The sequence below is a fragment of the Panthera onca genome, chromosome C2 (genome assembly GCF_046562875.1).
Source record: "Panthera onca isolate mPanOnc1 chromosome C2, mPanOnc1 haplotype 2, whole genome shotgun sequence".
In the NCBI taxonomy this organism is placed as follows: domain Eukaryota; kingdom Metazoa; phylum Chordata; class Mammalia; order Carnivora; family Felidae; genus Panthera; species Panthera onca.
This window is the reverse complement of record NC_138347.1, coordinates 66,249,244-66,264,169: the sequence shown is the minus strand read 5'-3', so window position 1 is coordinate 66,264,169 and position 14,926 is coordinate 66,249,244. Positions and strand designations below refer to the sequence as shown.

The following is a 14,926-nucleotide window of genomic DNA, read 5'->3' as shown; positions in this document are numbered from 1 at the left end:
CCCCAGTGGCTCCCAGCCTTGAGCCAAGGTTGATAGAAGAGGACCATTACTAGTCACGTTTGTCCTGTAGCTGCCAGGAACCTTTATAAAATAGCTGTGATTCCCAAAGTCCCTGAGAAACTACTAGGGGATGCACCCTGGGTGGGCCTTACCCTCTAAACATTCCACAGTTTTGTAACTGAGCTGTCGCTGAACCACATTCTCATAATTTCTGGGCTGGTTATATTCTGCCTAAAATACAGTCATTTCTGCTGGTTCCCTGGGAGAGTTTAAACCTTCTCTGGGTTTTGTGACCACAGAATCCTGAGCCACTGTTTTTGATTCAGTTGTTAAGGAATGTGTAAGAATACACACCTGGAAACCTCCCCTCTTCAGGCAGAGATTTATGAGGTCTCTCTGCTGTGGAATGATCCCAGTCTATTGACTACACTATTGCCATAAATCCATAGAGAATCATCTCTCTTTGGCAATAATGCGTGAAATGAATGTTTTTCTCTTTAGAGAAGCAGTTGGAAGGATTTGTAATGACCAAGATTTTGAAGGAAAGTGGTTCTGTTTGCCCAGGTTCTCCAGCTTTGCAGAGCAGAACCCCACGAACATCCTCATATGGCAGTTGAATCAAGGGAGATTAAGGTCGCAAGGGGGAAGCACATGCCCAAAGTAGTACTTTCTTTGAGTTTCTCATCTTTCCTAGGTTATGTCCTAGGAAAATCAAGTCCCCAAATCTGTAGCTGGGCTTCTGGGGGCTCATAGACACCAGGTTAGAATTTTCACTCTGTAAATAAAACTAGTAATTTTTCCCCTTAGGTAGCCTGTTAATTAAGGTGACCAGATGTCACAGTTTATGCCTATTGTCCAAGTATGTCTATTTTAAAGGTCCCATTTTGCTTTCAAAAATATTCCAATTTGGCTGATAAAATGTTTGGTTGCCCTACTAAGAGCAGACATTCTTCTGCTCAAGCTCACATACCCCTACTTGTCCTGTGGTACCCACCCAGCATCCGCCTCATGCAGGAACTAGACTCCTTAGTGATATGTAAAGTAAGCTTGCAGCTTCCCCTGCTGATCCCCACACTAAGAAATAGAAAGCTCCTGGGACCAGAGACTGCCCAGAGAACATCATCACCTGCACACATCCTCCCAAGAATTGACTTCTCCTTAATTCCTTCCTTCAGATGCCATCTGAAGGGAGCGCTTCATCTGCATTTGGAATGGCTCTGGGTGTGTATCTGGGGTGTAGGAAGTGGGGGTGAAGAGGAATTGGATGGGGAGGGTCCTCAAGAGTGTAGGATTGGGCAAGGGGGAGAAACAGACCCTGCCCATGGATCCTGAGGATGATGAACACCACCTGCCTCTGGCATTTCCTTGGAAGACTGTATTCCTCGGACTCCAGGTTCTCCTGGCCGACAGTTGCCATGGCAACAGTGTCTTAAGAACTTCTAATTACATCTGTCTGCTTCTCCTAGAACCATACCAAGCCACACATATGGTGACTTCATTTAGCATGGAGTTTCTTGCTGGGTTTTAACCCCTTATGCATTCCACAGGCTGGAGAATAATTGCTGGGATGCTGGAAACTTGACAGCTGCTTTGCAGCCACACTGCCCCCAGAGTCCCAGGACTTTGTCTGTGTTTTTATTTATTTATTTTTTGTTTGTTTCTAAAAAAAAAAAATTTTAACGTTTATTTATTTTTGAGACAGAGAGAGACAGAACATGAACGGGGAGGGGCAGAGAGAGAGGGAGACACAGAATCGGAAGCAGGCTCCAGGCTCTGAGCCATCAGCCCAGAGCCCGACGCAGGGCTCGAACTCACCGACCGCGAGATCGTGACCTGAGCTGAAGTCAGACGCTTAACCGACTGAGCCACCCAGGCGCCCCTGTCTGTGTTTTTAAAGTAGACTCTCACTGTTATGCTCTGCTGGGTCTCTGGGTCTCTCTGCTCCATTTTGTTCCCGTCAACCCTAACCTCCCTGCTATCTTCCCTCTTGCCCCCTCCGTCTGTCAAATGGTCTCAGCTCTTGGTTGGACATCACAGTTCCTTTTAAGATGCCCAGCACCCTGGGAACTAAAACAGTTGGGCACAGCAATAGCCTAGCCCTTCCAACTCACATTTCAGTGTATTCCAGCCTGCTGTAAGGTCAGCCTCGTAGATGAGCCAGAAGGGAGTGGTTGGAAACCTCCAGAACATGCTGGCACACGGGGGAGGGGTAGAATAAGGCAATTTATTCTTTCTCATGTTTAGGGAGACTGACCATGTACCTTCTACCTCCCTTCTACTTCATACGACAATGTAGGAATGGGGTTCCTGAGGAGAGTGAGCATAAAACAGCTGCCTTGCCTCATTTCACAATTAGGCCTATTTTCACAATTTCTCTTGGCCTGTCATCCTTGCTTATTTTTGTCTCTACTTCTCCCTTGTGTAGGTCATCAAGGTGTGAGGCTGCTCGGTGATGACCCCCACCCTACACTCTGAAGTCCCACACAATTTTGCCTTCCCACGAGGTACCCTGCATTGCCACATTGCCTCCTCTTCCATTATTCTCCCCCAAGCACCTTGTCATTCCTTCAGCATATCTGCTGGATTATACATTAATTGTGAACAAAGGAAATGACTGAAAGCCATTTCAGTCCCCCATTGCTCTCTTGTCCACCTCACCATCACACGTGTGCACGTGCGCACACACACACACACACACGCCCCAGTGTCTTTCTGTGGGTCTAAGATAATCTCTCATTAGGGAATTCCAGGCTGAATATTTATTGCCAGGTGAGAAGGGTGGTGTCTTAGGCTATTTCCCCAAAAAACCTGATCCTAAAAGGGGGCAGCCCCAGGAGAGGAATTGGCCCAGGGGGCTTTGTGACCCTGCCGTAGGGCCTTAGGGTTGTGTGTCTCAGTCACCCTTTGATACTTTCAACAAAGGTCGCTTGAGTGGCACAGGGCACTATGCCAGGACCAAGCCTTGTCCTCTAAGGGTTTAGCTGGGAAGCCGAACTCTGCATAATCAATTAAATTTTCTAAAAAGTGATCAAAATGAGTTCAGAGATGGATGGAGCAATTCATACCAGTCAAGAGGGAAAGGTCACCGAGGATGGAGTTGTGGAACTCGAGCTGAGCTTTGAAGGACAGGAAGAATTTGTGTAGTTCAGACAATCAATCAGCCTTCCCAGATGGTGACATTATTTCTTTAGCTGGTCTTGTGGGACATTCTCTGCCCATTTGAAGGTTAAAGAAGCATCTGATAATCCCTCATGGTGCTGACATTTTCAAAGGGTAATGAGTTTTCATTTCAAAATGTAGGACCTCAGGTGCCCTGTACCCTTCAGTTTGGCCTGCCGCTGCTACCTGCTGTACTCACAGATAACCTCCTAAAGCTTCCTGTAGCCAGAGGACTTTAGAAGTGAGGGTTACTGGAGGTGAGGAGGTCAAGGATCTTGAGCCCACATAAACAATGAAATCACCCAGGAGACAGGAAGAAGACTGAGTCACTGCCAAAGTTAATGTGGCAGCGTTAAATGCGGCCAAGTAGATTTCAGTAGCCATCTGAATCAATGCCAGGTCATGTGGACCACCTTGGGGAATAGTGGGTTAACTGTCAGTTTTAGGGGGAGCTACATGCAAACTGGGATAATGGAAAGGAGCTGCAGATGTGGGGACTGTTCTCCGGCTTGGGGAAGGAACCCACGTTCTCTGCACACTAGATTCCTTCTCTAGTATGTGGTATCGGGAACTACCCAGAGTCTACCTAAATTCAGTAGAGCCCAGGGAAAAAGGGATGGAGAGGAGAACTTGTAGCTCTTAGCCTATATCCATACCTCTTTTGCTTTCTACCAAAGCAGGAATAAATCCTACATTCCACTCAGAAGTTCAAAGAATGTGAATCCTGTTTGGTTCAGTGCTTGGGGAACCTTGGGGAGGTGGAGAGTTGGCTTGGGATGGAGCGTCGGGAATGCTTGGGGATGTGCAGGGATGTTGATCCAGATGTGGTTAGCACTGCAGGGGACACTTCCAAAACCAGTTCTCTCGGAGCTCTCCCATAGCTGCCCTGGAGCTGTCTCCCCTCTTAGTGGAGGGTATTGGGATTTAGGTGTGGGGGTGTTTTTTTTTTTTTTAACTTTTAATCAACCATTTGCCTTGAACTACATGTGGAAATAATTAGAGCATGGATGCTGAGTAAATGTGAGCTCTGGCAGTCCCAGACATACTTCAGTGACAGGTTCTTGGCAGGAATGAAGAATTGTGAATCTCATGTGAATTTCCTTTAGCCATTCTCTCCCTTTTCTTCTTGCAAGGCAAACACAGATAGAATAAAAATGTCATTTAATGGCATTCAAAGGGAGAAGAGGGTTCCAAGCAGTTAACCAAGAGTGAAATCAGGCCACTCAATTGGGGTCCCATTACTACTCCTCTGATTTCCTCTGTCATGACCCAGGAGAGAATGAAAAGGCATTGCTTACAAAAATTCTTTAATTCCTCCGCTCAGACCAACTTTAATTGGTCAACTTTAATTCCTCCACTCAGACCAAACAAAGACCCTGAAACACTCTCAGGAGACTATCCATAACCAGTCTCTAGTTTGGGTGTCTAGGTTAACTTCCTTGAGAGATTAAAGTTTGATACTCAGGAACATCTGAAATGGCAAATTTCTGTGATTTCTAGTTAAGAGAATCTTAACAGTTTAAGGGACATGGGCATCATCTACAATTCTTTCCTTTTATAGATGGGGAAACTGAGGCCCCTTTCTCGGGTATCTTGCCCTAAGTCACACAGTGTTGGAAGCAGAGAGACATGTGTCCAGGGCCTCTCTCCAGGTTCCTGTATCAGTTCTCGTTACATAGGACCTCACTGCCTCTGTCTGGTCTGGCCTTTGGTTCAGGTTTCCACAGAGGTTTAAAGGTTGTGTTGTGTTGTGTTTTTTGCTGTCTCATTCCAATATTTGCCAAATCATTTCTCAGACAATGGCATTCATCACCTGTTTCATCACCATCCGGCTCTCTAGACGTCCTGATTTTGCTTCCAGTTTTCTGAATGTGCTTGCTTTGCTTTCTTGGCTGCTTTGCCCTCAGAGCCCTCGTAACAGTTGTGCAGGCTGCTCACTGCGTGCGGAGGTGAAGGGGGCTGAAGTCCAACCTGCACTGATTACTGAGCCCTGTAGCCTGGTCTGGGGTCGCATCTGCCCAGAGGGGAAGGCACCTTCTCTGGCTTGCAGAGACCCCCCCCCCCCCCCCCCCCGCATGTGGGCTGCTAGCAACCTGTTCTTCCTGCTTCTTGGCCACCCTCAGCCCTCCATTTCCACCCTTTCTTCCTGAGCTCATGTGTTCTCTTGGCCCTGTTTCTAACTCCTACATGGATCGTGACCAGATGTGCTTCTCTAATCCTTTATTTTCAACTGTCAGTGGGATGTTTTACTGTTGCCTTAGACTTAAAGTCCATAACTGACTCATCATCACTGACCCCTTCCCCGCTCAGCCCCTGCCTGGTCTCCATCTCTGGCAGACACACTAGCAAACTTCCAGACCCTCAAAGCCAATGATCTTGGTTCCCTGGTTTCTCACCTTCCTCTCTCCTATCTGGTATGTGGCCAGACCTCACTGTTCTTTAGGACTTTCTCCTGAATTCCCTCCTTTCTCTGTATCTATGCCACCACCATACACGAGACTTTCATCATCCCCGGCACTTGCTACCTTGTTTCCTTGTGCCCCCAAATTCTTCCTCACCCACTTCTCCCCATGTACCACTGCTGAACTGGTCTTAAGACCCTCCTGTTCAAAAACCTACAGTTTTCCTATCCAGATCCTACCACTTTTTAGGGCTCACTTGAGTCCCCCTCTCATCCATGAAGCTCCATCTCCTAGATTCAACCTCCTTTACTCAGGGCTGTGCTGATCTGCATTTCTGAGTTTCATCGCCCTGATGAGGTTAGAAACTCCTGTGAAGGTAGAGGCCATGTCCTGTCCTCCTTCAGGGTTTATTACATGGAGCTTGCATCACCCTGGTCACAGGCTGTTATCCTTCTTGTGTTTTCACAGGCATTTATCAAATAGGCTTTCTAATAGATTTTAGTTACTTGCCCTGGCCTTTACTGAAGCAGACTGAAGGACTATCCTACCACCTACATTATCCTTTAAAGTGGTCAAGTCTTGGGGCGCCTGGGTGGCTCAGTTGGTTAAGTGTCCAACTGTGATTTCCGCTCAGGTCGTGATCTCACAGTTTGTGAATTGGAGTCCCACATCGGCCTCTGTGCTGACAGTGCAGAGTCTGCTTCAGATTCTCTGTCCCCCCCCACAAGTCTCTGCCCCTCCCCCGTGCATGTGCACACATGCACATGTGCTCTCTCCGTCTCTCTCCCTCTCAAAAATAACATTAAAACAACTTTTTTAAAATAAATAAATAGGGGAACCTGGGTGGCTCAGTCAGTTAAGCATCCATGCTTAATTCAACATTCATGGGTTGGAGCCCCATGTTGTGCTCCGTGCTGACAGCTCAGAGCCTGGAGCCTGCTTCGGATTCTGTGTCTCCCTCTCTCTCTCTCTGCCCCTCCCCTGCTCATACTTCCATCTCTCAAAAATAAATAAATGTTAAAACTAAAAAAAATAAAGTGGACAAATCTTAAAGGCAGATGGTTGGAGGATGGAAAATGAATACCATGATCAAACCTATCAGACTAATTCAGGGCAAAAAGCGGTTTGGCCTGAAAGGTCTCACCAAGGAATTCTAAAGACACTGAAGTGTTCAATTGTAGAACTAGGGGCCTTACAAAAAGACAGGATATCTTGGGAGCTCCCAGGGATCACTCAGAACTGTAGACAGATGCTGGGGAGCCTGGTATACCCTGTCCGTCAGAGTGGAGTCCCTGGGTGTGCCTAAGTTGGAGAGACAGCATGGCGCTCCCCTGGGACACTCCAGCGCATCACTGTGGCCCATGCTCTGAATGCATGAGACCAGAAGTGCCTTCCTGGGGTGCTGGAGGCAGAGGCTCCTCACTGCCATCGGGGATGAATCCTCAGATCTGGTAGACCCATGTGAGATTTTTCTCAGTCCTGTGTGAAGAGGCTTAACATATTTCTAACTCATGTTTATTAAATGCTGCTATTCTTCTACTATGACTAGACAAGGCCATTATAGCAGACTTAACTCACCCTTATGTAGAAACCATCACCTTGTTTGCCATGCTGGGGCTGGGCTGCCTCAAGAAAGGTCTATGTATAGGAGTGGGTGGCATTCCAGAGATAGTGAATATGCAGCTGGGAAAGTGACAGGGCTCCCCTAGGAAGATGGCAGTCTAGATCCTTCCCTTTGACAAGGCAAACACGTAGTGACTGTGACAGCATCTGTAAGATAATAAAGACAGTGGTTAAGGTAAACAGCCTTGTCCCATTTGAAATTTGAAAGTAGTAATTTCCAGACACAAAATACATTATCACGTAATGAGAAGAAAACGTCAGGAACATGTTATCCCATAAGCTGTGATAGAAGCTAAACATAGGAATTAATACAAGGGAGAATTAGGTAATTTTTTTTTTTAATATTTATTTTTGAGAGACAGAGAGAGAATGGGGGAGGGGCAGAGAGAGGGGGAGACAGAGGATCTGAAGCAGGCTCTGTGTTGACACCAGTGAGCCCCATGTGGGGCTCAAACTCACCAACTGTGAGACCATGACCTGAGCTGAAATCAGACAACTGACTGAGCCACCCAAGTGCCCCAGAATTAGGTAATTCTTAAATGACAGGTCCATAATAGATTTTTTTTATCTTAAAGCTAATACTCTTGGGGAGATGCATCCCTTATTTTGATGTCATAAAGACCAGCCACTCCTTCCCCCAGACATCCTGACATCCTGGCCACCGACATTGACACTAACTTGAGCAAATCGCCAGTAAAATTTAATGTAAAAAACATTTACTGTGGATTTTCTCAGGCAGGGCACCATGGTGAGTGTGTCAGAAGCCAAAATGTGCAGGCACTTGGAGTTCACTTGAGATAAGCTATACATGTATAAAATATTAAAGAGGGCTCCAGTAGGCTAAAAGCCCCAAAGCCTTCTTGTTTATGAAGAACATAGTAGGGTTGATGGAGAGTCAGATTTACCATGAGCTAATCAAGCTTTAGTTTCAGACATTACACACAAGGCCCCTTCCCAAGGCCCTGTGCCCAATTTTACAGTCGTAATCGTGTGTTCTTTTTCTCATGGGGGCTGTCTCAAATTGTTTGAGCTTACCAGGCTCCTCAGAACCTGGATCTGGCCGTGTTGCATTAACCTTGAGGTGAGGGCCTGGTAGTGAGCACAAATACACGAGGCACACCGTTCCTGCAGATGCAGAGGCCTCGGCCACGTGCATCAGAACAGCTGCTAGAAATTGCTACTCCTTTCAGCTCTTTCCTTAGAATATGTGGGATGCAGCAACATGTTCCTTTTCAGAGAAAAAGAATTGGAAAGACTTGAACAGGGTCACGTGGTGCTCCAGCTAGATTTCAAGGTCCTGAAGAGGTTTGGCTTTCTCAAGCTCTCCAGCCTGTACTACTGGGTTCCATTCCAGAACACCGGCTAGGAGCAGCCAACGTCCCACCCTGTGCCCCACCCAGGCCTCCTGCTCTCCCCAGTTCTGTGAATTCCTTTGTCCCAAGCTCCGTGGTGCTCAGCGTATCTGAGGGGCCCTGGTGTTCCTGTGAAGTTTCCATGACTAATTCTGGCAAAGCAAGGAGAGCCTTTCTCACGTCAACAAAGCCGCTCTGTCACAAAATAGTGGCAAGTGGAGCCAAAATTCCACCTTGGCATAAGTAGGACTGTTTTGTTTTTGTTTTTGTTTTTTTTAAAGAAAGTTGGGAAGGAAGAAAAGGATTGGGGGTACACAGCTGACCCAGTTCACTTTAGTGAAATAATGATATATTAAGCTGACAGTTTTATGGTTTTGCTTACAAGCTTCCTCCCTTGCCAAAGCACAGTGTTCTTCCAGAAAATGATTTTTTACTTTAGAAGACTTTTTTTCTTTAAACATTCAAAGTGTAGTTTATGTTCAGCCTTAATGCTAGTCGGCCCGGAGACTCAGGCACACCATCACCTCTACTGGTGGTTTTGCAAATAACTTGCTTTGCTCTTTGTTTGCAAAGGATCTTTTTAAATTGCAAAACTAATTGATTTTTTTAGACCTTGGATCCATGACAATATCTTTTCTAGCTTTGATTTGTAATGAGGCAAAGTGGTTTGTGGAAAGAGGGCTGGAATTAGGGCCTGGACACCTAGGCCAGGACCCACCTCTGCAACTGTGAGGTCTTGGACCAGTCACATGTAGCCCTGAGCCTCAGTTTCTTCTTCATCGTTGGATGTTAAGTCTGGCAGTGTCTTAAGAGCTAACCCCTGCCTGGCTATCCTAAAGAGTTTTGAGAATCAAAAATGATAGTAAAAATTACAGATGAGTCAAACTTGCTGTGCAAGTATCAAGTATCATTATTACCATGCAATGACTGACAGTTGCTCAGGGAGGAAGTTTTTCCCCAGTAAAAGTTAGCAATGTTCCCAGGCCGTCTTTTACCAAGGGGAGTTTGCATTATGAACAAAGCATGACTGGCGACGCATAATGAAAATAGCACAGGAGCAGGTCAGGAAGATGATGCAGAAAGTCAAAGCTAGAAACCCAATGTTTCTCCATTGGAAGCAAGTATACAGTTGACTTTTATCAACATGTCAGTGTTCACACCCTCAGAACATGCCCCCTGGCCCCATTCAGTCAATCACATTTTCATAAGTACACTCAGACTTAGAGATTCATACACTGTGACCTCACACTCCTAGAGCATATCCATATGACAGTGTGGTTGTCTATACATAGATGAAATTCTAATACAGGCTTGGGACCTCATTCTTAAAAGAACTGCATTGTGCTTTGCAGCCTCTACCTATGCTAGCCCTTGTAGCTGTCCCCTCTGCCCATACCTTATTCCCTGGACTGTTCCCTCCCTGCGAGGGAATATCGAGGCTTCTGATTCAGGCTGACCTGTCTTCCAGTCCTGACTCAGTCTCTCCCTCATCATGTGGCCTCTGTATGTCACCGAGGTTTTCTGAATCTGTTAGATAGGAGTAAAACTATGGAAACTTGTACTGATGTTGTGAGGACAGAGATCTCTGTGAAGAGCCTCACTCAGTTGTAGGTGCTCTAATTAATATTAGCATTGGACCCTAGGTCCTTGTCACCCCCACTAGTTCACTGTCTTTCACCTGGCGGGTTCCCTTGCCTCCAGCCTCCATCCAGGCTGCCCTGCACTTTAGTTAAAATTTCTGAGTTGGAAGGGACCAGACACAAATTAATATTCCAAAGCACCACCTTCACCATGTCACCTGCTGCCCTGCCTCTTTTCTGCCTTACTCACCACACCCCTGCCCACCAGACAGCCATTGATTGCCCTGTTCCATGAGCGTGTTTATGCCATGTGCATGTTCTCGCAAGATGTTCTCCACTCAGCAGAGGGGTAAGACCATCTACCATGCTCAGGAACTTTCTGGGAGCCCCAGGGTTGCTCCTGACCTCCCATTCCCCGAGAAAGGGCTTGGATAAGGGCTTTCAATGCCACACAGAGGCCACCTCTAGGTAGAAAATTTTCATTGTTTTTTTCTGCATTATAGCACACCTGTAAATGGTAAGAACTGGGGAGGATTGGGAGCTTTGGGTAGGACACTCTTTCCCAAGTCGGCAAAAATTTGGTTTTCTGTACCGCTGCCTGTGCCTGTGGGGTGCTCGCCTCACCCCGCTGTCCCACCTCCTGCTCCACATCTCCTGGGCTGGGAGGGTAGAACTGCAGGAGCCAAGGCTGCATCTCTGCATTGCGGCTTTGAGTTCTCCAAGACAAAGAGAGAGATTGCCACCTATTGACAGATGTGCCACCTGCAAAGAGGAATGCTTGTGTGACTGCGCTGCCCCTTTCTCTTTGGTCTCAAACGGGAAGGAATCTGGGTTTTTTCCATTCACTCAGTCCTTGTGCTCTCAGTAGTATCGTTTCTGGGTAACAGAGGCTGGGTGGGGACCTGACCACCAAGGTCGTATCGGGCGCTCCATGAGGAAATTGAGAATCAGTGACAATGGCAGCTTTCAGCTGTACAGCAGGCAGTTCATCTCCTTTAATGCTCACACACCCCTCGCAGGGATTAGTGTTCCCATTTCACACATGAGGAAACTGAGGTTTAAAGAAAGTACATTGCCCACGGCCATGGCAAATAAGGAGCAGAGGCGGGATGTGGGAGCTCAAATCCAGCTCTCTAGCTACTCTTAAGCACTTTCTCATATTTGCTAATTATGTAAATCACTTTCCTGTCCTAATCTCTTTAAACCTTAAATTTTCTGGATATGAAAGTAAATCAAATATAAAGGAGCTGCTTTCCCTTTGGTTGGGTAGAATCCTAGCACTATCATTTTCTAGTTATTTAACCTCAAAGGCTTAAGTTCCATCATTGGTAAAATGGGGAGAGTTATGATGTCTAACTTGTGGTATTATCATAGGGCTTACATAAGATAACATAGAATCAAAATCACTTAGAATGCCAGGTATTTATAAATGGGAACTTAATCACCTGTTGTCTAGATCCAGGTTAGAATCCTGGCTCCTCTCATTTTTAGCATTAGGACCTTTGGACAAGTTACTTGACCTTCCTGATCTTCAGTTTCCTCATCTATAAAATGAGGTTAATATTATACATTTCCTTGCAATGTTGTTCGTACAGTAAGATGAAATCATAAGTGTGAAACATTTTGCAAATTTTAATTGTACTATTCAAATATTAGATTTTACGTTTTAAATAAGAGTGTTTCTTCAAATGATTTTTGAGAACTATTGACTTGGTTTGAATTCAACCTGGAAGTCAAAGCTTTACTCTTTAATACTCACTAAAAACAACAACATAAGATAAAAGGAACTCTCTACCTGCCACGGGCTACTGTGCAGGAAGCTCTCTGCTTGCTTTTCAGTTTATGATGCCCTTCCAAATATACTATTTCATCTTCACGAGGCAGGGCTGGTATTTACCCCTATTTTACAGATGAGGAAACTGAGGTTCAAAGAATTAAAGTGGCTATGTACAGACATATAGCTAAGTGGTAAAGGTCTGCTGGTGTAGCTGTATACTGGTGTGTTGTCTGAGCGTAGATGTATGTCTGAGCATGCCTTTTTAGGAATGTATTTGTTGTATCTCTTGGTTCGAGTGTTGTTTCATGAGGGGGAGAGGACAAGGTAGTCTTATCTGAGATTTTGTTACACTGGTCAGCAGCAGCCTTTTCCTCTTGCTTTTTAGAGCTGTTTTCCCTTCCCAGGGACAGTTATGAGCGCCCTGATCAGAGAATACATGCTTGATTTTATCTCCACGCCCAGTTTAGGAAACAACAGCTATCCAGTCATCCCAGCCTTTTGGGGATTACTTCCTCTTTTTTTTTTTTTTTTTTTTTACCCTGCCTGCCAGCTTTATTGAATTTTCCTTAGCAACACCCCCAAAAAAGAATGGGTTTAGCAACAGCATATGAACCAATGAAATGTGAGCATGGCAAGAGTTTCTCGACCAATGGGATCCTTGCATGACAGGCAAGATGGCTCAGGAGAGAAAATAATACCCTGGAGTTTGCAAAGCAGCCTCCAGGTGGCAGCAGACTAGCTGTATTGGGTGCAGTCCTCAGCTTTCAGCATCTACTTTGTTTTTTGTTTTCTTTGACCTATTCTTAGATATGAAACATTTACGGACTACAAGAATTTTAGTATTACAAGCTTTGTGTGTGTGAGTTCTCTGCATGACATAGTAGACATGGTCTGAGGGGTGGGATCTGAGGTTCCATCTCTGCCTTTACTGACCCCGCCACAGCTCTTGTCATTTTTGTTGGTTTTGTCACAGCTAGTGCTACCCCAGTGGGTGGGAGCCCGGAGGCCTTTCGTGACTGCCTGCTCAGCAGTCAGACAGAGGCTGGAAGAATCACATTCTCCTTTGTTCAGCCACCACTGCTGCTGGCCTGTGTGACAAATGAGGTGGGGCTGCCTTTTAGCCACTAATTAACGTGAGGGAAGGAATGTGTCACTGACAGATTAGTGTCTACATACGCTCTCCTTTTCAGTGGCATAGACGGACCATTCCCTGCCTGTAGGTTCTGCTGAACAGGAATGACTGACCTTAAGTGGTTTGAGGATAATTCTACTGGCTCTCCAATGGTTTGTCCCTCTTGGTCTTGAAGCCAGAGGCAGATGTGGACAGGGTCTGAACAAGACCATACTGAATAATAGCAAAGGCATGTTTCTGATGCTTTAGTTATCCTTTTGCCTTTTGAAATGATATTACCTTTAATATCATTCACTACTCAGTGAGATTTTGGTCCTTCAGATATCCATATTTCTCTCCATGTTTCTATTTCTCCCTGGCTTACTCTTCTCATTCTTTAGGAATTAGTCAAGGCAGCCTATCTTCAGAAAGTCTCATTTGGGTCTTGCCCTCCTTTCCTTCTCTGGCTGCTGGTGTTCCTGTTGCTGCACTTCTCTGTTGCTTGCTAAATGTCTCTTGATTTGTGAGTTTCCTCAGAGAGTCATGGAGCTTCTTGAGGACAGAGTCTGTGCCTGTATAGCTATATACTGTAGTGTTGACGTTTAAGGACTGTTCGATGACCATTTTTAAAAGAAAGGAAACACATAAGAAAGAGTCTCTTGCTCTTTAAGAAACAATCTGAGGGACTCAGAGGTAGCTGGGCCTGAGCTGGAGCAGTGCCAGCAAGTCTGGTGCTGGCTGTTGGGGACAGTTTCTAGCAATTTCAGAACTCTTCAGTAACCATGAGCTGCAACTCCAGACCAAGACCTGAGACTGAAAGATAATCGCCACCAGTGGCTTATGCCATGAAGCCCTCATCTCAGTGACCTGGTTTCCGTTATGATTTTGTGTTTTAGGAAGAACTAAGAAGCAAATCCAAGATCTGTGCCAATGTGTTTTGTGGAGCTGGCCGGGAATGTGCAGTCACAGAGAAGGGAGAGCCCACCTGCCTCTGCATTGAGGTAAGTTCTGAGGCCAGGAGCCAGAGGACAATAGCCAAGGCCAATATAGCTACCTTGCTGGAGCTGCTAGTCAGCAGAGCAGTGCCAACCATGTCATCATCTTTATAAAAGCCTACCTTGGGGCGCCTGGGTGGCTCAGTCAGTTGAGCGTCCGACTTCGGCTCAGGTCACGATCTTGTGGTCCGTGGGTTCGAGCCCCGCGTCGGGCTCTGGGCTGACAGCTCAGAGCCTGGAGCCTGCTTCGGATTCTGTGTCTCCCTCTCTCTCTGCCCCTCCCCCGTTCATGCTCTGTCTCTCTGTCTCAAAAATAAATAAAACGTTAAAAAAAAAATTAAAAAAAAAAAAAAAAGCCTACCTTGTCTATATGAAAGACAAGGGATTTTCATCCCAGACATTAAAAACAATCTGTAAATGCAGGAATATTTTTTCTTTTTTTAAAAAATGTTTAGTTTTATAAGATTTTTAAGTTACAAATTTAACAATTGCTTTATAGATGTCAAATAATACAGGTATTTGTATAAACATAAAATTAATAATCTTCCCCATAACCCTCAAATCCAATTAGTCTGAGATGACCAGTGTTAGTGGTTTGGTATAAGTTTCTCCACTTTTTTTTTCTGTGCTACTATACACATACAGGGTTGCCCCCTATTTTATACAAAAATGGAGTCATAATAAATATTTTGTAATAAAATCATATTCATGTAATAATTTTCCCATAGATGGACATTTAGGTTGTTTCATAGATCATTTACCACTGCAAAAAATAACATCCTTGTGAAAATATCCTTATGTACTGCTGCCTTTATTTCTAGAAGATTGATTCCCACTAGGGCTTGCCAAGTCAAAGGATATGCAAGTTTTTAGAAAAATACTAGATGAAATGAAGACTTTGCAAGGTTGTGTGTTGTTTTTTTTTAA

The 14,926-nt window shown here is 45.3% G+C and overlaps 1 protein-coding gene across 2 annotated transcripts in view; it reads left to right on the top strand.

The window, feature by feature from the left end:
* Positions 1-14,926, top strand: part of FSTL1 (follistatin like 1) — a 59,228-nt gene that overhangs the window by 20,684 nt on the left and 23,618 nt on the right. For both annotated transcript variants that reach the window (XM_060639871.2, XM_060639872.3), the window contains exon 3: positions 13,901-14,005. In XM_060639871.2, the coding sequence (XP_060495854.1) occupies positions 13,901-14,005 (105 nt within the window). The remainder of the gene's footprint in view (positions 1-13,900; positions 14,006-14,926) is intronic.